Source organism: Stegostoma tigrinum, chromosome 22 (genome assembly GCF_030684315.1).
Source record: "Stegostoma tigrinum isolate sSteTig4 chromosome 22, sSteTig4.hap1, whole genome shotgun sequence".
NCBI classification, from domain to species: Eukaryota; Metazoa; Chordata; class Chondrichthyes; order Orectolobiformes; family Stegostomatidae; genus Stegostoma; species Stegostoma tigrinum.
This window is the reverse complement of record NC_081375.1, coordinates 23,947,669-23,969,686: the sequence shown is the minus strand read 5'-3', so window position 1 is coordinate 23,969,686 and position 22,018 is coordinate 23,947,669. Positions and strand designations below refer to the sequence as shown.

General features: G+C 40.5%; 1 protein-coding gene across 5 annotated transcripts in view; it reads left to right on the top strand.

The window, feature by feature from the left end:
* The window catches only part of bahcc1b (BAH domain and coiled-coil containing 1b), a 318,643-nt gene that overhangs the window by 190,525 nt on the left and 106,100 nt on the right, over positions 1 to 22,018 (top strand). For 4 of the 5 annotated variants that reach the window (XM_048555430.2, XM_059653699.1, XM_048555428.2 and 1 more), the window contains 5 exons: positions 1,622 to 1,818; positions 2,900 to 3,272; positions 7,328 to 8,194; positions 19,724 to 19,920; positions 20,651 to 20,787. In XM_048555430.2, the coding sequence (XP_048411387.2) occupies positions 1,622 to 1,818; positions 2,900 to 3,272; positions 7,328 to 8,194; positions 19,724 to 19,920; positions 20,651 to 20,787 (1,771 nt within the window). The remainder of the gene's footprint in view (positions 1 to 1,621; positions 1,819 to 2,899; positions 3,273 to 7,327; positions 8,195 to 19,723; positions 19,921 to 20,650; positions 20,788 to 22,018) is intronic. The other variant, XM_048555433.2, reaches the window with a different exon arrangement.

The window sequence follows — 22,018 nt, the reverse complement described above, 5'->3', positions numbered from 1 at the left end:
AGGACTCTGAGGAGCTGAGGACTATGAGGAGCTGGCATGAGTGAGGAATTGAGGCCTGGGACAGATAAGCCATGATCCTGTAGAATGGTGGGACAGACTTGAGGGGCTATATGGTTTACTCCTGTTACTATTTCTTATACTGTTGCAAATGGAAGCCCTGTGGCATTGCCTTTGCAAGTAGGAAATTTGTAAACTGTAATGTACTTGTCAATTTCAGATAGTGGTTCAGAAGTACTCAACATTACAAGATAGTTATGCACTCATAACAAAACACAACATCATGAGATTAACATCCTGCTTCAGTGAAAGGATAAGTTAGAATAAATACATGGTGTGATATCATTTCAACTCAGTGGGGAGTACTGGAACAACATAAAAGAAGACATGTATAATAATGTAGAAGAAACAAGATAGAAAGGTTTAGAAGAGCTCTGACTATAATCTTGTTGAGAATATAGAAAGACGTGGTATCACCGAGAGACCAAAGACAAGAAGTCATTACTGAGAAAATGATTGTCCCCCAAGGTAATAGGCTTCCTCAGCCTATCTTCTACTTTGATAGAGGAATTGAAAACTAGCTTTTGGAGAAAATTGTAGCAATGGACAACATGTGTTCAGAGGAAGGGTCACCAGACCTGAAACGATAACTCTGTTTTCTCCTCCTGAGCTTTTCCAGCAACTTTGTTTTTGTATGTGGCACTTCTGTTTGAGTATAGAGTAGAAGAGTAGTGAGACTAAGAATGTTGATTGATGAGGTAAGAAAAGTGTGCTCCAGTTTAAGAGATTTCAGCTGTTGTCTAGACTTGACAGATGCTTAAAGAAACAGATTTTGAAGAATTGAAAGAAAACAGACCAGCATTGTCCCTTGAAGCATGGATGTCACAAGAGACTAAAAGCATTAAGGGTACGTGATCTGAAGGCATATGGAATGGATTCGGTGGAAACTTGGATATGATTGAATGATTAGTGAAGAAGGAACAAATTGAGAGAGTTGACCAGGTTCTCGGAACACCTGAGTGAAAGGAGAAATAAGTCTGAGGATGAACCATTAACTGCAGTAAAGATGAAAGGATTGAGAGAACACTGGGTATGTCCAGATTTTCTGGTTGGAGGCCAAAGAAGAAAATAGTGCAAGATTTTTTAAAGACTGAATTGAATGTGCATTCTTGGGTCAGTGTTATGCCTATACTCCACATGATAATTAATCTGGGAGCAGGTGTTGGCTGCAGTGAGATGCAAAAGTAGAAATATATTTTCTAATTCAGCATTTTAAAATATTGCCCATGAGCCTCACCATTGAAAGTAACATAATTAAAGACTTTGCTGTGATATGAATAACAGGAATCATTCACATGCACCCGTATAACCTAATGACACCCACTGGGTACTAGATTAAGATTGACTCCAAATCTAAACCTTTCCTTTGTTCATTTTTGCACGAAATCATTCAATTTTATTAGGAACTGGGTGGGGCTTCTATGTAAAACTTGATCATTTGTGTATTGATTGTAATGTGAAATGATTTCAGAACAAATGCTGCAATACCTGAGAACAACAGGGTGTCTTTGAATGCACTGTGGTATTATCTAAATGGAGCTCTTTCTTTGCTGGGGTCTTCTAGCCGAAGTGATGGATCCTGCACACTCTCTCTGGCCTCCTATCTACTCGGCACGAGCGCCCACATCACATATGCAGCATCCAGGACAGCTCTCAGTCTATCCTCGCTCCCAGCTTCTTCGACAGCAGGAACTCTACATGCTGCAACAGCAGCAACAACGGGCACAAGCACTTGAACTCCAGCGGCACTCACAACTCATGGTGAGATAAAACCGCAATGAATGAATTTAGCTTGCACGGTTTGTTTGTAACAATTTATGTTTTGACCCCCATTCCCCTACTCCACAGATTGTTTTTATTCCACATTCAGCTAGGCTGTGTAAGGAGCACTTCGTCTTTTGTAGCTGTTCATGTGTTCTGTTTGATGATTGAGCAAGATCGTGTAAAATGGTACCTGAAGTGGAAAACAATGATGGGCACCAGGGCTCTGATCTCAGCTGGAGTTTTGATCATGTCTGTCTAAACTCAGCTCCCTCTCTGGCTATCAGACTACAGTAATTGAATAGTGCCATGGGAGTTCCAGAGCATGAGAGGAAGTTGTGAGAAGCAGCTATCAAATCGGATATGGAAATCCCCAATGGAGCTTGTAAATTTACAACATAAATGCACATTTCATTGACAAAGTGCAGCTCTATTTGATTTGGATAGCTGTATCTCTGTGACCAGTGTAAGACGTAAAATATTTTTGCTTAGGCAAGTTAAAGTATTGTTGTTAGGTAAGGGTGGCACAGTGGTTAACACTGCTGCCTCACAGTGCCAAAGATCCACGTTCGATTCCAGCCTTGGATGACTGTCTGTGTAGAGTTTGTATGTTCTCTGTATTTGCACGGGTTTCTACTGTGTGCTCTGATCTCCTCCCATAGTCCAAAGATGTACCGGTTAAGTGGATCGGTCATAATTAATTGCCCAAAGTGTCTAAGAATGTGCAGATTCGGTGGATTAACCATGAGAAATATGGGGATACGGCATGTCTGGGTGGGAGGCTGTTCAGAGGTTGGTGCAGACTCAATGGGCTGAATGGCCTCTATTTGCACTGTTAGGATTCTATGATTCTGAATTATTTAGGTTACGATATTAAAGTAGGTGGATGGTATTACAATGGAGAGAAGCCATGAACTAACTGAATGGCAAAATACGCTGGAGCAGCCGAATGGCCTCGCCCTGTTCTTCCGTTCCAAAGTAACTTAATGGTTAGATTGACGTGTGCAGGAAAATGGAGCGAAACCACAACCTTTGATCTTAACAGTCTGAGTTAACCACTTGAATCTTGTCTTTTCCTTAGGATCATCGGAAGGCAGATGAACGTCGGTTAGAAGCTGAAGAGCATACTCTCGAGAGGAACAGGAGGTCAAACAAACCAGTTGCCTTAAACTCTCCCAAGAGTCTTTCTTCACCTGTCATACTGCCATCCAGCATGTGTTCTGCCAAACTTTCACCATGCCACCATTCTCCTTCTCTTGGACCCAAGTCAGGGTGTCCAACCCCCCAGCCCAGTGCTGTGTGTGCTTTACCTTCTTGCCCTTCTTCAGATCCTGCCACTGTCCCACAATCCTCAGCAGTCAGCCCTCCTTCCCAGAATTCCACAGAAAGTCAAACAGCTGAAAAGCGAGTGGAAAGACAACCACCTCAACATTATCCAGAAACCTTTGAGCCAGGTATGTCAACACAGAATAAGCTATTGTTATGGACTGGACTAATCCCCTCAAAATATATGGAGAAGATAGCCTAGACCCTAAATTTTTCTTACTTTAATGGTAAGTGCAAGACATTGCTTTCTAGATGCAATTCATTCGGTCCAACTATTCAACTTAGAGCAAAACACATAACAGTTCTACCACTACAGTTAAGATACAGACTAAATAAAAATAAAATAATTTACTTCATTGTAAATTTATCAAAATGCTTAACAAAGTAATATATTTATTAAGTACATCCAAATAACTTTTCCGATAAAGCAACATCCCATAAACACACTTTTCGCAAAGGTAAATTCAGTCAAATAGATTGTCTCAAATGCAATTCTAGCAGCAGGAGAAGAATCCCAGTTTTTAGCTGTAACAGAGAGAAGAACAGGAGCTTCCAAACCCAGCTTCAAGACTCCAGCAACTGCTGAAAGCGAAAACAAAAATCTGAGCTCTGTGGCAGCTTGATCCCAACTATTCAGGCTGCTGCTATTGTTTCAACTTTAAACAACAAATCCAAGGCCTCATGAGCTGTTTACTTTATTGGTTTTGGGCAAACCACTTTGCATGTCAGTCCCAAGCTTTCTCCATAAAAAGATCAGGACAAAATACACTTCTTAAAGCCATAGTATCGTCACACAATAAATGTTTTGGGTAGAATTGGAAGACTCCACTTGCTATGAATCCTGGTACTTCAAATCTGACAGTACAACCAACTACTTCAGTAGAGCACTAGCCAATTGAGCAGTGATATATTCCGCATATATTTGAAACATGAGAGGCTTCCTAATATTTACTAGAATGAAAGGCAGCGACTCATGTAAGAATGGATGAATTTGTGTATGATCATCCTTTATCTTTGTTCTTTCATGGTGTGTGGATGTCTTTGGAGGAGCCAGTGTTTGCTGCCTGTCACTAATTATCCTTGTACTGAGTGACTTGCGATTTGGCCATTTCAGAGGAAACAGCCAGGAGCAGAACCAGGCATATCTAAAAATAAGGTGCCAACTTTGTGAAGCTACAGCAGAGGACTGCTTACATTCCAATCAGTTGAAGCAAACTGCAGTAGGAAAACTGAAGTTGCCCAATTTCCAACAGGTCAGACCAAACTCCTGCCACATCCAGTCCCAAATGGTTAGTGACAACAAAACAACAATGTCGAGGAGGCTCCAGAAGTATCCCCACCCTCGATAATGGATGAGCACGGCACATCATTGCTAAAAATAAGGCTGAATAGAATAGCAGTTTAGTGTTGCTTGTAGTTACAAGTGTCTGCAATCAGAGACACCAAATGGGATTTGAACCTGGGTGCCCAGAACATTATCTGGGTCTCTGGATTAACACTGCAGCAATAATATAACTAGGCCATCACTTCCCTGCTGTAACTTCTCAAGTCTTCTTTGATAGCACCTTGCAAACCCACAACTCTACCACCTCTAAGAACAAGAGCAGCAGATGCATAGGACTATCACCGACTGTGAGTTCCCCTCCAAACCACACACTATCCTGTCTTAGAATTATTATATGTCTTTTCTTTGAAAGGTGCTGGGTCAAAATACTGGAAGCCCAGTCCTAACAGCACTGTGGTTACTTTTATATCAGTTAGAGTGCGGCAGTTCAAGAAGGCACATTACCACCACTTTCTCAAGAGCAATTAAAGATCGGCAACAAATACTGGATTTTCCAACGATGCCTACATCCCATGAATAAAATTTTAAAAGTATGGGATGGCATAATCTGGGAATACTACTCTTAGGGATGGTCCACCAACAAGTGAAGTTTGTTATTGTTCATTTACACATTTCCCATTTTTAGATCCTATCAGTAATATATCGATAAACAGAGAACTTCTGACTTTTAAGAATATTTCCCACTAACCATTGAGTAGACAGTGTGGTAAATCAAACATTTTTTGGCATTCCAAAGAGAAATTGAAACTCATCAGCTTTCATCAAGGGAGAACTGCCAAGTAAGGGAGGTACTTTGAGACAATGAGATCCTCATCCTCATGAGCATGGAGAAGCTTATTGCCTAAATTTTCAAGTTGCATTGCGGGCCGGAATGTGGTGTCGTGAGCTAATCCTGAAAACAGTGGCACCAGTTAGTGTGCCAGTTTCCCAACTCCCATTATTTTTGTCGAGTGGCAGATTCAGGGCCAGCAGGATTTCCAGTTGTTCACCACATTTAACAGAGCCTGATTGGGGATTTTCCTGATGCAGTTGCCTGGAGGCAGGTACCCAGTGACAGACTGGGGTATGGTGTGCCAGACAAGCTGAGAAACCCTCTCTGGATGGGACTGGGTGCAACCAAAGACTGTCCCTTGGGCAGGTTCTTGGTTCCCCCCCGTCTTCTTCCCTTGCTCTTGGTTATGGCCTGGCTGCTAAATTTGTTTCTAAATTAATGTATTGAAAAAAATTGTGGATAAGGCATCTCCATGTTGAAGCGTCCTCCCAGTTCCTTATCCATTGCCCCCTGATTGGGCCCTCTCCCAGCTTTGAGAGCACAGCAGCTGCACTTTACCTATTCCCGTGCCAACTGTTTCCGGCCGGCTCCCCAGCCGTCCCGAAGAATAATCCACTCCCAGGACACAAACTGTCTGATTTCTCCTGAGGGAGACAAGAGAGATAATCATCAAAGAGAAATGCTATATAGACAAGCCTTGTTCTATGTTTTTGAATCTCAAAGTACTTTCCAGGTTGCTTAAATCTTATAGCCTGTCATACGAAAACCAGCTGAGAGTGCATTTGCAGCATGTTAAAGCCTAACTATTGTGCTCAGCAAACATATAAGGCAGTAAAATCCCATATATTTTCTTCTAATTGTCAAGTTTAGATGATCCGCAGCTGCTGAAATTCTTTTGTTTTAATTTGAACAAGGAAAAGGAAAATGTCTGGGTAGCCTTTGAGCTATGAACCCTTTTATCCTTCACTAGACCTTGGGAAGGAAGCTGTGTGGTGGAAGGATACATTTTCATCTGGTGGTAATGTCATAAGAGGCGGATGGATATCATTAATTACACTCAATTGATGACAAGGTAGTCAGGATGCTGCCAACCAGGATAAAGTCAGGGGCACCTTCAGAGTTGTTGGGGAAGACAAAGTAATAACATTTGCTTTGTTGCTTGAGCTCAGCGTTAGATGTACAGTCGCGGAGATTAGCAGTTCAGGATGGAGGGTGTTGCAGTGATGAAGTTTAACCCTTCCACTCTCAAAAGGAAACTGATAACCTTTCTCAATGTTTCCAGGCATCGCCAGCCTGTTCTCCCACTTCCTGTGCACACTGTTATTGTGTGCTGGTGGTACTTTTTAAACATTTATGTGGCAGTTTGTGAACATGAGACTAAAGCAATTTGCAGTTTCAAAAGGTTTACATTAGAGTAACAATCATGGTGTCATGATTACAGCCACTTAAAGTGCTGATTTGCCCACCAAGCCATATTCACTTTATGAGATCGAAAAGGAGAATAAATTGAAATGGACTCAATGTAGCAACTGCATTGTTCTGTAGTCCTCCTGATCAGAGCTATTGCTTTACAGAACAGGACCATAACAATTAAAAAAGAAACACCATGGACAGTTATATGCCAGAAAAAATAAATTCTTGATTTCAGAAAACTCTCTGCCAGTAAATCCATGTTGAGTTTTCTTTTTATTCATTCATGTGATGTGAGCATTGCTGGCTGGGTCAGCATTTATTACTCATTCCTCATGGAGCTGAGTGGCTTGTTCGGCCATTTCAGAGTCAGCTGCATGACTGAAGGAATCACATGTCGACCAGACCAGGTAAAAATAACAGATTTCCATTTCTAAATGATATTGTGAACCAAATGGGTTTTAACAACAATTGACTGTAGTAACATGGTGGCCATTAAGTGGGGTTTTAATTCCAGATCTTCATTCAAAGTTCATCACTGCTGTGGTGGTGTTTGGACACGCTTGGATTACTAGACCTGTACTCCACTGACTCCTTTTGGTAGTTGTTGATAGTTGTGTTGGATAAAGCGTGTTCTTCTTCCCTCTCTGTTCCAGATCTCCCACCTGGCTACACATACACAGCTGTCGCAATGGGCTACAGTTCCCCTTCTCCACTTGTGCACTCTGCTGACCCTGCAGACCCTGAAACTATGCAACCTGTCACCGCGGCGGCTGAACCAGAGCAGTCCAGAACCTTCACGTCTGGTGAAAAAATTCACTGTGATTCTCAGTCAAACCTGGTGGAGGAGGAGGCAAATCCGACTGACAAACTGATCGCAACCAATAACCTGGATGTTGTAGAGCAAAACGCGCGTAACGTTTGCACTTCAGAAAAAAAGGATACAGTAAATGCATTGCTAGCAGAGAATTCAACTGTGGAGCAACTTGAGTCATCTGTGAAAGAAAACATGGAATGCTCAAGGCACTTAATTGCTTCTCATGGAATTGTCACCAATGGAGGACTTACAGGAGAAGAAGGAGGACGAGACAATTCAGTGACCAAGTCACCTCTCTCAGCCAGTGAATCCCCGATGATACCCGATGCAACATTGGATGTAAGGAATTCTGATCACTTGGGTTCAGTAGCTGAGATGGACTCTAACCAGGAATGCAGAGTAGTTGAAGAAGCCAAACAGGTGAATCAAGATGAAGATTCAGAAACTAGTCACGATGCCTCAGAGAGGGATGATGTGTTCAAATGGCGGTTGGACTGCATGGCAGGGATGGACGCCCTGGTGGCTGCTGGCCTCAGAATGGGAGAGCTGTTTGGTTTAGAGGCTGAGGTTCCCAGTGTCCCCATAGCACCTTCATGCCCTACAACCTCAACCTGTTACCCCTGCTCAGGGATGCATGGAATAGCTCTGCTGAGTGAACTGGCTGAACTCGAACAGCAACGACAGAAGTATGATGGCACCAGTCAAGGTAATTACCTTAAATTAAGTTGTCTCTGCTCTGCTCAGCATCAGTGTCTGCAGAATGATTCTTCAATTACTCTTTCTGACTATATTTAATCTTTAACTTTGATTGCTGCTATGGATGAATAATCTCCTTGCTCCCCCCACAACATACTCAAATTGAAGATGATGACAAAAGCATATGATTTTTGTAAACCCAGATGTCAAAGATAGAATTGCAAAATAAAATTTAATTTAATTGTTCAGTAAATTTATCCAGCAAAGAACTAGAGAAAGCAGAACATCAAGAGACTGAACAAAATGCCATTGATGTAGCACCATGTCAAGATTTTGAAGATATCTCAAAGCAATCACAGTAAAGGAATTAGTTTTGAAGTGTAGTCACAGATGTGGCAACCAATTTGCACACAGCAAGGTTACTCAAGTAGTGAACAGAATTAGCAGGAATATTAAATAGAAAACTATACAGTCTTTTCATTAAGTTAGGGAGCTTTTGTATCCACCTTAGCTTGTCGACATCGGTTTGACGTTTTATCCAAATTTATTTTTAGAGATTCTACAATTGATCTCTGACTTTTGCTAAATTTGATAATCTGAGCCGGAAAGGTGTTAGGGATACTGGTCTTAGCACACCTCAGATTTAAAAAAAAATGGGAAGTCAGCCACAGTTCCTGCCTGCTACTTGTTATCCAGTAACACTTGGTGAAAATGTGTGAGTGAGATCAGAACTGTGCATGGCTATAATGTTGAAAGTTGCCTGTCAACACTCACTGTCATGACTCAGCCATAAATTCCGGACACTTGGCTAAACTCCCAGACGGTGCTCAGAGTCCATGGGACTCTACCAAGTAGTCAACACCTTCATAGAGGGCAAAAGAGAACATTTGTTGAGAAAAAGAGAAAATGTGTAGTCATAAACTAGCATAACCCAAAGGAATGAAGGCCAAATTTCAGAATTTCAAGGATTTTTCCCACCTGGTTTAACACAGTTACAAATATGGTGTCCGTGTCACATAAGAAGAAATGCAAGGTTATAACAAGCTGTTAATGTTTGGGATTATAAGTGTTAGCAGTGAAATGATGTGTTTTACTCCAATATGCTGGTGAAATTCTAGATATTACAATAAAATGCATCTCCCAATTAAAAATCCTATTTCAACTAGAAGGTAGATCCATGAAGATAATTACAACAATTCAGCAATAAAGCTGTAAGGTGTCAGCCTTGGCTCAATAGCAGCATTCTCAACTGAGTTAAAAGGTCATAGGTTCAAATATGATCCCAAAAACTTGCACACAAACATTTTTTGGCAGTTCAGGTCAAAAGTATGCGAAGGAGTTTCCAGATTCCTTAGTAACAGTTGTCCCTCAACCAATATCTAAATCGGATGATTGAATTATTTAGTTTATTGCTATTTTTGATGTCTGGCCCTGCACCAATTGGCTACTGCAGAATTGTTTCATTGACTGTAAAATCCCATAAATATATGCAAGCTCTTTTTTATATAGTGTCAATAAGTTAAATTCATATATGTCAAAAAGTACTTCCACATTTGAAACATTTGTTTAGCGACAACATTGCTAAGTGACAATAACTTGTCAAATAGCAAAATAATGTGGACACGCATAATTTAAAATTAAAACAGAAAAGCTGAAAATACTCAACATGCCAGGCAGCATCTAGGAGAGATTAGTCAAATTGGTAGCCTTAATCAGAACTGGAAAAAGTTAGAAACGTAACGTGTTCTAAGCAGCTGAGATGACCAAATGTATCATAATAATGATAGGGTGCAAGACAGGGGAGATTAACTCATGAAAGAGCTGGTGGGGTGAAGTCAAAGGGAATGGTAATGGAAGACCGAAAGAAAGAAAGAAATTGCCTGGAGGAGGTGTGTGAATAATGGAAAATGTTGGGCAACAACCATCCCAAATCTAAAAACCAGAGGAAAACAGAAGACCAAAACCTATAAAGGAAATAAAATCAAGATTATAACTTAAAGTTGCTGAATTTAGTGCTTAGTCTGTAATGTGGCAACAGTACTTAACTAGAAAAAGAATTATGAATGCTAGAAATCTGAAACAAAAACAGTTCTGAAGAAGGATCACTGAACATGAAACATTAACTCTCCTTCCTCTCCACAAATGCTGCCAGACCTGCTGAGTTTCTCTAGCAGTTTCTCTTTTTGGCAACTGTTCTTGTTGTGCACCACCTCTAATACAACAAAATTCCCATGAAACTTTAGAAAGAGAGGTGAATAATTGATAACAAAGTGTGGAGCTGGATGAACACAGCAGGCCAAGCAGCATCTCAGGAGCACAAAAGCTGACGTTTTGGGCCTAGACCCTTCATCAAACACTTTTGTTATCTTGGATTCTCCAGCATCTGCAGTTCCCATTATCTCTGAGATGAATAATTGACATTGGTTGAGAGAGGAGTTAAAGCAATTGGTTGAAAATACAAGATTTCAGGCTTTTTGTCAAAATAAAGAATATGTCATAATGCAGAAAAGTTTAGGAAATGAAACCCAAACCAAAGAGGACAGTAATTGCCCAGATTCACTGAAAAGCGAGTTTGCAGTCTGAAATGTGAACCAGTGGGATGTTACAGCAATAGGATGGGCAAAAGGCCTTTGAGGCAAATAACATAAATGCAAATGAGATCATTTATTCACCAAATTCTGAAGGGTTTGCTGAATAAAAACTGTTTCACAATAAAATAGTTTTGTTACAAACGCCATTAAAATCGCTTGGGAACGTGAAGTACGCAATTAATTTTACTACATGTTTATGTTTTTCATAACAGTTGTTTGATTTCTTCATTTTTGTTTGAAATAATGTGGCCATTGTCACTCACCAGTGACGCTAAATGCTGCATATACTTTAACTGAAATGATATAATCCATTTAAAATGAAGCTACTTTCCAACTGAGGATTTTGGGATCTCTTGATATAAAAACAGGCCTTTATAAAACTCATGTTTTATTGTAGCACAGGTCACAAAAGGATGTGATGCACAGGATCAAATTAGTGGATCATTTCTTTCTTTGATATTTATAGAACAAACATGGCAAATGCAACAATGGCTTATTTCCTGAATATCAAAACCTTCAAACTCTTGCCAAAAACAATCCTCGGAGCCTGAAGCCCCTCTGTCTTTGTGTTACAAAAAGATAAAGAATTTGTCTTGTAAAACGATTCTCCCCAAGGACCCACATTTCACTCTGATCTCAAAACATTGAGAGAAAACAATGCCAAGCAACTGTGATGTTGGCCCACTGCAATCAAACACTTCCTCCTGCCCACACCAGCATGGCAGCAACTCTCTCTGATCACTTCCTGCAGCTTTCAGTCAGCAGTTTCACACAGGGAGCAACTTCCCCATGAAATTACTCAATTACAAGTGAAACAACACGTAACCGCCTCGTTTAGAAAAATGTAAGGTTCAGAAAAGAGAAGACTAGCAAATTGCTTTGCTTTATCCACTTTAGAAATGGAAGACTGCTCAGCTGAAGTAAATGATGCAACAGGGAGCTGGACAGTGTTTTACAACTCAAGGGATGGAGGGATATAAGAGTTGAGAGTAGATCATATTATTAAAAAATGTAGGGAACCACCTTCCCTCCCAGATAAGTGTTTTTCAGTCTTGTACATTTAACATCCTCTGGTTGCACAGTTATGCTTGAATGATTCGTTTAGAAAGAAACAAAATGTTTGACGCCTTTTGTTGTCAGATTTTTTTTTCCTTTTAAGACTATGGTTTTGTTATTTGGGTATTGATGTTTGCCGAGAGGTGTACGAGTCTGTTTTTACATAATACAAACATATGAATTAGGAGCTGACAAAGGTCATTTGGCCCATCAACCTGTCCCACCATTCAATGAGATCATGACTGATCTGATTACTCCACATTCCTGCCTAGCCACAAGAACCTGGCTGGAGGCCCACGTTGTTATTCATTAGCAGTGGGAACTGATTGGTGAAAAGCAATTGAAAACAAACCTTGCAAATTACCTGGAAGCATCTGGTATGTAAATCCCATCTTTAGATGCGAGAAGTTTCAGGAGGTTTCAAACATTGCTACGCTGCCCTGAACCGTTCCCTGTGTCAATCTCTACCCCTCGAAACTCCACCAAACACCCCTTTCCCCTGATTGTTTCCCTAAAATCAGGATTGAAAATTGGCTATATTTCAAAATAAATAAGTTTGCTAATTTGAAATTGTTTGCACAGTAACTGTTGTGCTGTCGGGAAATGCATTGCACACAACATGTCCCAAAAATAACCATGTGATAAATAATCAGATACCCTGCTTTAATGGTCCTTTTTTGGGGGTGGGTGGAGGAAGGGATGGTTAAATGTTTGATTAACATTCAATTAATTAGCCACGTTAAGTGTAAATAAGCTCAAGGGATGATGGTCTTCATAGACCTCCTTAAAAATTGGACCGATCAGGGGTGGACAGGTAGTAGGAAGTTCACGGACTAGATTTTATTTTCCTGTCCACTTCCAAATCCTGAGCCCAGCATCTTTTCTAAAAGCAGCCACTCCCTTTGAACTGGATTGAAGGCTCTGCTTAAGCTATGTGGGAGTAGGGCGTGATCATGCAGCCTCTGAGTTAGAGGTGACATTGCAACCACTGAGGCAAGGCTGAAACCTTTAGGAGGTGGTTCTCAGGAGTTTCTTGGGAGGTCATGGTATTGTTGACATCAGATAAATGTTTTAAACTCATTCTGGCTGCGAATGGTTCAGAATTCTGAGCACACACACCACACAAGCCGTGAGTATGAATTGTCATTCCAGACACTTGCTGACATGTCAAGCATGCAGCAGTTGTTTCTCAGTTGCCACCAGTGCCCAGGATTCCAGCTCACAATGTAAACAGGCTGTTCATCAGGGATGAACTAACATGTGTGCCGAACATAGTGTTGCCCGTTGTTCTTTTTAAAGCTTGCCTGATTCTGGCAAGGGCATTATCTGATGCACCAAACACGGGTTGCCTGCACTGTCACCCAAGATCAATATCCTGTAACACTTAGAAACAAGTGATTAAAAACTCATTGACACCCAATCACCTAGTCAAGGAATGGTACATAATATGTAAGTGGAAAAACTATAAACTTGGCTTTCAATGTTATTTGACCAGTGTTGATTATTCAACAGCACAATGGGCTGACACCAAAATTACTCGCTGATCTGTCGGGTTTATATTATAAATACAGATGTATGCAGTATGAAGGCTTTTTATTATTAACCTGATAACGATGGACTTTGTCACACAAACCAATTAGGGTTTGGGCTGAGAAAGATTACAAATAAATGTACGGCCATGTGTAATTATTACCATGGATAAAAACATAAACTATATGCACAGTCACATATGGATTATATAAACTTGCACTCATTGATGGAAGCAGGTTAATTACTTATGCTATCATACATATATATAAACACAGATTAATGAAGAATATGTACCTAAATAACCAAGTGTACTATATGGTATCCATATGATGTATACATATATATATACAAAATATAACTTAATGGCCCTAGGTTTTCCTGGGGACTGGCACGTAGTAATGGTCTGACAAGGGAATCTTTAAAATTACGGCGTAAGTGGCTTACGCCATTACTTACACTATGCCATACTTGCCTGGTACTTTTGAACTGTTCATCTATTACACTCGGCGTGAACAGTGAGAGGTTAATTATCATTGCTGCCCTATATTAAAATAAATGCCAGTAGCCACTTCCCTGGATTCATGCCAGGCTTCATGCTGCTGCTCCTTCGACTGAAAAGTAATTGCGCTGAGGACTGGCAGCAGTAAAATTAACAATAATCACAAAACTGAAAAAGGGACACCCCAGCTTAAACCGAGTAACAACTGGCAATGATCATTGTCATTTGACAGTAAAATGTGTAGACTGCCATCTAAAATTAATTGCACCTACTGCCTGAATACTCTTAGGGGGACAGAGGTGAAAATGCACAGTCAGGTTTCTACATCCCAGCAGAAGTGTTGAACAAAAATGGATCGTCAATCCTTGTCTTATCATTCATGAAAAAACAAGTTTCGTTTTCTCCTTTTCCATTAGAGTTAAAGGAAGCACAAACACATGCCTAGGCCTGAGGAACTAAACATCATTCCATGTCAGGATTCCATACCTACAGGAGGGCTAATACCTTATGTTTATAGTCTTGCACAGAATGGAATCAAACATTATGAAAAGACAGGCTGTTTGCTTTAATGCTGTGTAATCCAGGCTGTAGGGCAGATCTGGCTGGCTGTTTCCAATGAAATTGATGTGCATTTGAAAGCTAAGTGGTTGTAACTGACCGAAATTTATAATCTTAGAATGAGGTCTAGCCCATCACCCTTTCAAAAGTGAATCGACAGATGAACATTTTTGTCAAAGCAGGTGGGTCAGTGGGGTAACTGAAAGAGACAGGTATCACCAACATCATGTTCCCCAAGATGGACACCTTATAGTTGTTGAGTGAAGGATTTTCCGTGAACCAACAAAGATTTAGCTTCCATATGTGCTTAGTAATGACTTTAACACATAGGGAAGGCCTCGTTTATATCAAAGATGTGACATTGGGAATGGCATTACGTATTAACATAAGTAGCTTTCAGTTATTAGAGTCATACCTTCTGTAGCACGTTTAAAACAAATTAAGGTAAAAACATTATACCTTTAGATACTAAGAGGCTTTGTTTGATCAATGCAGTTTCAGTTCGTAGCATATTGTTCACACCAAGCTATCATCCTCTCTTTAATTACATCATTTGAAATGGACAGGAATATGACGAAGGCAGCTTAGACAATCTGTGAGCATTGTCACTATTGTATGACTATTGCGAGGGTGGTTTCTGGTTTTTCCACTATCAGTGCTGCAGCATATTCCAAGTAGAAATGCAGGAAAATATGGAATAGATTATATAGGAAGAGAGTGGACCATTAGCAAAGTTTAATGTATCCCACTGTTTCCACTATGGCAAGAAAATCTAGGCTAACATATATACACATATGTAAGATGTAGTTAGCAACATATATAAACACACACAATGCAAACCTAGCCACACACAGATTTGATCACATAATATGTATCCATTATGAGCATCGATTATTTCATTACAATTCACAATTCCCAGGCAAAATCATTTGAGTTTTCTGTTACTCACACTTGCTGGGTTGCAGAATATAAATCTCAACATACACGTATGTAAAGGATATCAAATTATTGAATCCATGGCATCTCATTACATTTTTAAATCAATAAAAACTTTTATCAGCACAATTGATCATTTCTGGCCAAATGATTGACTGTTCCTGATGTATCTTAGGACATATTGAATGCATTAGTGATTCTTCTTTGGGAAAAAAGGTGAGGTCATTCCTATAGGATAACCAAAGAATTGGAGACCAGGCATTGTGTTTCAGTGCTTTATGACATCATGTGTTTGTCTTGTTTAAGATGAGTTGACATAATTTGTCTATTTTTAGTCATCGCTCATTTTGAATATCTACACCAGCATTTTCCTGAAATTGGATTTTAACTTTTGGAGGACGGCCACAGTTTCGTTCCAGAGAAGTGGGCCAATATTACTCTTAATGTGTGTATGTTGAAAGATCCAAATTTTCTAACATTGTCTACCTGCTGTCATGTGTCAGCCTGGACTCTTATCTCATATGGGTCAGATGATTGTAAATTCAAATCCCATACAAATGATGTGAACGTGTCATCCTGGCTCTTACCAGGAATGTGCTGCACTTTCAGAAGTGCTGGCTTCTGGAGGAGACATTAAACCAAGGCTTCTCACATATTAAATAAACTGTTACTTTGGTCTGTGACTACCTTGAGCACCTTCTTCTGGGAATAATATTTGTGTTGAATAGTTTGGCAGTTTTTGATCTGAACTTGTAACTGGGTTGGAGAAGTTTTCTACATAAACACTGAAAATAAAAGTACTGTAGTTAGGTTTTCCTGACCTTTGTCCCTGTAGAATTTCCATGACTTGGGAACCAAGATCAGGACAGTAGAACACACCTCCATTTCACCTGGTCACTGATTCTCAAAGATTGCACTCAGGTTTCTCCCTGAATCCCAACTTGCCACCTCATTTTACTGGCAGACTGTTCAGTGATGCCCAATGAAATATAGTGCATGGATTGGCTAGAGGCTCTAATGGTGCAATGGTAGTGACCCTCGACCAAAAACAGAAGTTGCTGGAAAAGCTCAGCAGATGTGGCAGCATCCATGAAGAAAAATCAGCGTTAACATTTTGGGTCTGGCGACCCTTGCTCAGAACTGCACCAAGAGATCTGAGTTCAAGTCCCGTCTGCTCCTGGGTTGCATAATAATCTCCCTGAACAGGTTGATTCGAAACAAGAACAGACAGTTATTGTCTTTTATTGGTTTAACAACTCTCCCTGCAAGATATGATGTGAAATTGGGTGATTCTGGCCAGTGACGACTATCCAAATATAATTGGATGTAAGAAATGGACATTCCTGCTCCTTCTAGGCCCTATCAGGCAATGAGCCTATACTTCAGGGCAGATACAGAAGATTCATTTACTGCAGGCAATGACATTGAAGGAGTTGACTCTTAATTATACCATTCCTTTCATTCTGGAGCTTTTGATCTGGCTAGCCTGGCAGAAGAAAGTTTAGAGAAATTCTTTATGGGCCAGATGTCTATGAAAAACTTACCAAAGTGTGAAATCAGCAACATTAACCTGAATAACCCATTCTCCAATGGTTCAACACTTCCATTCCCACTGTCATTCATTTGAGCAGAGAGCAGAATTAAAAGTTGCTACAAAGTAAATGTTCTAAAACATATTTCTAACTGAAATAATATAATATTTTATGTAAATCTTAACTAATCATTCCTGTGCAGTCTCTGAGCTACTGTCTTCTTTGTCTGTCTCTGTATGCAGCTATGCTGTCTCAGTAACTGCAGCATAGCAAGTGGGAGGCTACTGACTGTCTCTAGGGGAGAATGAATGGTCCTCTAGAGGATGACCTTGAGTAGCTCTGGACCTAGCCAGCCTGTATAAGGACTGCACTGTCTCAGCCTGGGCAACAGTCATCTGGGGCTGTAATGAATGACATCATCCTGAGAGAGTAGAGGACAGCAGGCCCCTCAGAGTTATTGCCTCTCCCCCACTTCATGGCAGCACCTCAGCAATCCTAGTTACCTGAAGTGGGGTGGGTGGTGGTGGGGAGATTGTTACATTGTTGTGACACATAAGAAGCTCAGCTCTCCGATGTTTACTGGCTGATGCCGTGTTGCAACATTAGTCACCAGCTTCTGCATTGTGGGTGGACCCTTAAGTGTGCAAATGGAGTTGGCCCCCAGTTCCACCGTAGAAATGGTGAGCCCCAAGCTCTGCCCAAAGAACTTGAAGACAGACAAGATCAGTTAGGACTATATCCACAGCTGTTTAGAAGGGTGAGTCGAGAGCTCATAGAAACCTATAAAATTCTAACAGCACCAGACAGGGTAAATGCAGAAAGGATGCTCCCAATGACCAGGGTGTCCAGAACCCAGGTCACAGTCTAAGGAAAGGGTAGGCCACTTAGGACTGAGATGAGGAGGAATTGCTTCATCCATAAAATGGTGAGCCTGCAGAATTCTCTGCCATAGAAAGTGGTTGAGGTCAAAACATCAGAAAGAAGAAGTCAGATATAATTCTTAGGGCTGAACAGATGAATGACAGTTTTGGATGACAGGAATTGGATGATCATTCATGATCATATTAAATGGTGGAGCAGACTCAAAGGGCTGAATGACCTACAGCTGTTATTTCCTATGTTTCTATGAGTGTGGGATGAGCATGAGGGTAAGATGTGAGAAGAACAATTAGGTATGAGGATACCATATTTTCATTGGATTCAGCCCTGCCACTAACCAGGGCCCCAGCAATGCGTGTTCCAGTATTGACCAGCACCATCTCCTTCAATGGATTTGAAGTGCAGATGTCCCATTAAAATTGCCGTTTTCTTTGGTTGTGTATTATCTTGACCTGCAAGAGAGAGAAAGAAATGTACGAGTGAGAGTCACTCAATGTATTTAGATAACATGGATGTAATGTTTGAATAGCTGGCAGTATGTACAGCTTTGAGATTATGTGTTTGCAGTGATGTTAAGTATATGAAGATTTTGGTTCAATATATGACTATTACGTATGAGTACTAATTGATAGAGATTATAGATGAGAGTTATAGACCGAAGACGCTCCAGGCCCATGCTGAAAATGTGGTGTGGTGATTTAGCAGTTCCTGAGGTAAGTGGTACAGTTGGTGAACAATAGCATTTGAAGACCTTGACCACTTGTGCAAGATTATTAAACTTTTGGTACCACCGTATCCAGGTCCGTCAGAACTTGGCCGTTGGCATTCATTCCCATGGTTAACTGCTTTCCTTCCTGCTCCCATTGTGTATTGAGCACAAGCACAACAGGGTCTCTTGTGTACAGCTACATGACACCTCCTACTTTCCAGCTTCTCCATGTTGTGCCATTCTTCATAATTTCCCTGCACCAGTTCACATCCTGCATGACAGCCCGTATCTGGCTTAGCCACAATGCGTTTTGCCTTGAGAGAATACAAGTTAACTTAATGTAGCGCTGGATGTTATGATTTTAGCCACCTGCTAATTCGTGATGTAGTCACTCAATTGAATGGGCAGCATGAACTAGATGTGCTGCCTGCAATCATTTGAATATACATGGGTTAATTGCACATCACAATCTCTGAGATAACAAGGTGTAGAGCTGGATGAACACAGCAGGCCATGCAGCATCTTAGGAGCAGGAAAGCTGATGTTCTGGGGTTGCCATGGTGTAATGGTGAGTGTGCCGGTTCACAATCTCTGTGTCTATTTTTGGAGTTATCCATTTGGCTGCTCTGGTGTTTTGTATGTTGCTGGTGACTGATGCAGCATGGCCAAGTTATGAAATAGGCGAAAGCGTGTGCTTGAGGCTAAGGACGCTGATGGAGAATACTGAAGATGCTGGGGTTGCATAGTGTAGGCTACAAGCAAAAATGTTGTGACCTGATTTTAAAATTGATCTGGAAATGACCACATTATAGATTAACGATGCTGCAGCCTTCCATTATGTTATGACATTTTCTTGCCCAGAGACATAGCTTTGATTTCCAAAAAACTATATTTGCCTTTGAATCTTTTAAGCTTGTCCATTAATTTTCCAAAATAGCTTTTCCCTCTGAATATTTATTCAGCTTCCTGCAGTTTCCTAATCAATGGCAATGAGAAAAGAATAAACTGCAAAAATAAGTCAACGGAAAAACTGGTATAAATTAACAGGAATTAGGAAGGAACTGCTCTAAGTAATTAGGCAGTAAAAGAGAGTGATGGTGAATATTTGTGCACATGAAACTTTGTGACTGGTTCTGCTTTTATGCATTTTGAGAGAGAGAGCTAAAGCTAGAACTGGGGACCAGTGAAAGATGGTGTACAATACAATGCATCAGTGCTAATGAAATTTGGAAATGTTCTTTGTACACAGGGGAGGATGAGGCTATACTTACTCATGACCTCCAAAGCCTCGCAACTATTGCTGCTGCCCGTTCATTGGTAGAGGCAGTGCCACTTGAAATGGATGACTCCCAAACTGACCTGGGGTCAAGCAGATCTTATGTAGTGCGGATCCCAAGGGTGCTGAATTTACGGAGGAAGTACTCATGGAGTCCAAAGGCAGAGACGGTGAGTTAATTTTTGGAGTTTGTAAAATTTGTTCTCCATTTCACTGTGTTACACTCTGCTCTTCCGGAAAATAGCACATGAAGTGTAGAAGTATCTTAGGTTCCAAAGCATTGTTGGACATCAGGAATGTCACTCATCTAACTCTTTCAGCATAAGCCCAGACCATCCCACTGCAGAAGTTACCAAGTTCAACAAACCCTGTGCTAATTTTTCCCGAAGATCGACATGCAGTGGTGACCCTCACAAATGCTTGTTGTATTGGGAAGTCAGAACTTTGGCCATTTGCCCAATTTTTGATTTGAATGTAGCTGGAGCTTAAAGTAAAGAAATGGTCCAAAGAGAGCATCCAAATTCTGTCAGCTGACATATCAGATTTTCAGGACAATTGAGTGAAATACTAATCTATGTCAAGCTTCACAGTCAAGTTACACAACTATGAAGAGAGGATTTAGCCTAGAGCAGTATAACTGTAATTTATTTACTTTTTTCATGTTAACTTCATGACTAAAATGGGACATTTATTGAGGACATTTTAAAAGTTGGATTAAGAAATTAATAAGACAGAAAGTCAGAGGGCTGTGATGACATTTGTTTCCATATATTGAATGTGCATTGGGTGCTCCCAATTCATGGATTGGCAAACCAATAATGACGGTAAAAGATTATAAATTGTTAGGATTACTCTTCTACAGTACGGTTGATTATTTTATATTGATTCTTTGTGATCAAGGTTTGTCCTCTAAAGGTTGCAATTGATGGAATGGATACACAGGAGCTGGAAATGAGAATGAAACTAGCTGAACTACAACGTCGCTACAAGGAAAAGCAACGAGAACTGGCCAAACTTCAAAGAAGACATGATCATGAGTGGGTACCATCTCTTATCACCCGTTTAAAGATGTGATAGAGCTGGAGTCAGCAACACAGTTCTGATAGAGTCATGGAGATGTAAAGCCATAGAGAAGGGAAACAGACCATTCAGTCCAACTCATCCATGCCAACCAGATATCCAATATAAATGTAGTCCGAGCGGCCAACATTTGGCCCATATCCCTCTAACATTTTCCTATTTATATACCCATCCGGATGCCTTTTAAATGATGTAATTGTACCAGCCTCTATCACTTCCTCTAGCAGCTCATTCCATACACGCAGAACCCTCTACATGAAAAGATTACCTCTCAGGTCCCTTTTAAATCTTTCCCCTCTCACTTTAAATCCATGTGTGGATTTCCCCCCCCCATCCCAGGGCAAAAAACCTTATCTATTTACCATATCCATGTTCCTCATGATTTTATAAACTTCTATAAGGTTACTTCTCTGCCTCCAGTGCTCCAGGTAAAATAGCCCCAGCCTATCAGCCCATCCCTACAGCTCAAACCTTCCAGCCCTGGAAACATCCTTGTGAATCTTTTCTAAACCCTTTTAACTTTCACAATGTCCTCCCTATAGCAGGGAGACCAGAATTGCATGTAGTATTCCAATAATGGCCTAACCAATGTTCTTTACAGCTGCAACATGACCAATGCCTATACTCAACACACTGACCAAAAAAGGCAAGCATACCAGATGTCTTCTCCACTTTCAAGGAACTATAAACCTGCATTCCAAATCTCTTTGTTCAACAACACTCCCTAGGACTTTACCATTAACTGTATAATTTATCCTGATTTGCCTTTCCAAAATGCAGCACCTCACATTTACCTAAATTAAACTCCAATCGCCACTCCTTGGCCCATCTGATCAAGATCCTGTTGTACTTTGAGGTAACCTTCTTTGCTGTCCACTACACCTCCAATTTTGCCATCATCAGCAAACTTAATAACTGTACCTCCTATGTTCACATCCAAATCATTTACATAAACAGTACAAAAAATTGTTACAGGCAAATAGTTTTCCATGTTTTTAGTGTTTTGATGCAGTATTTCGAAGAATAAGATACAATTCCAATCAGATTTGTTCACTGAACAGTACTCTCCCATCATTAATTCAAGTTTTATCTTCTCAACTTTACTTCTTCAAACTATTTGACTTTCTGTCCTCACCCACTACACTCCTACGTTCCTTTCTTGTTACTCCCATTCTGGATGCTTGAATA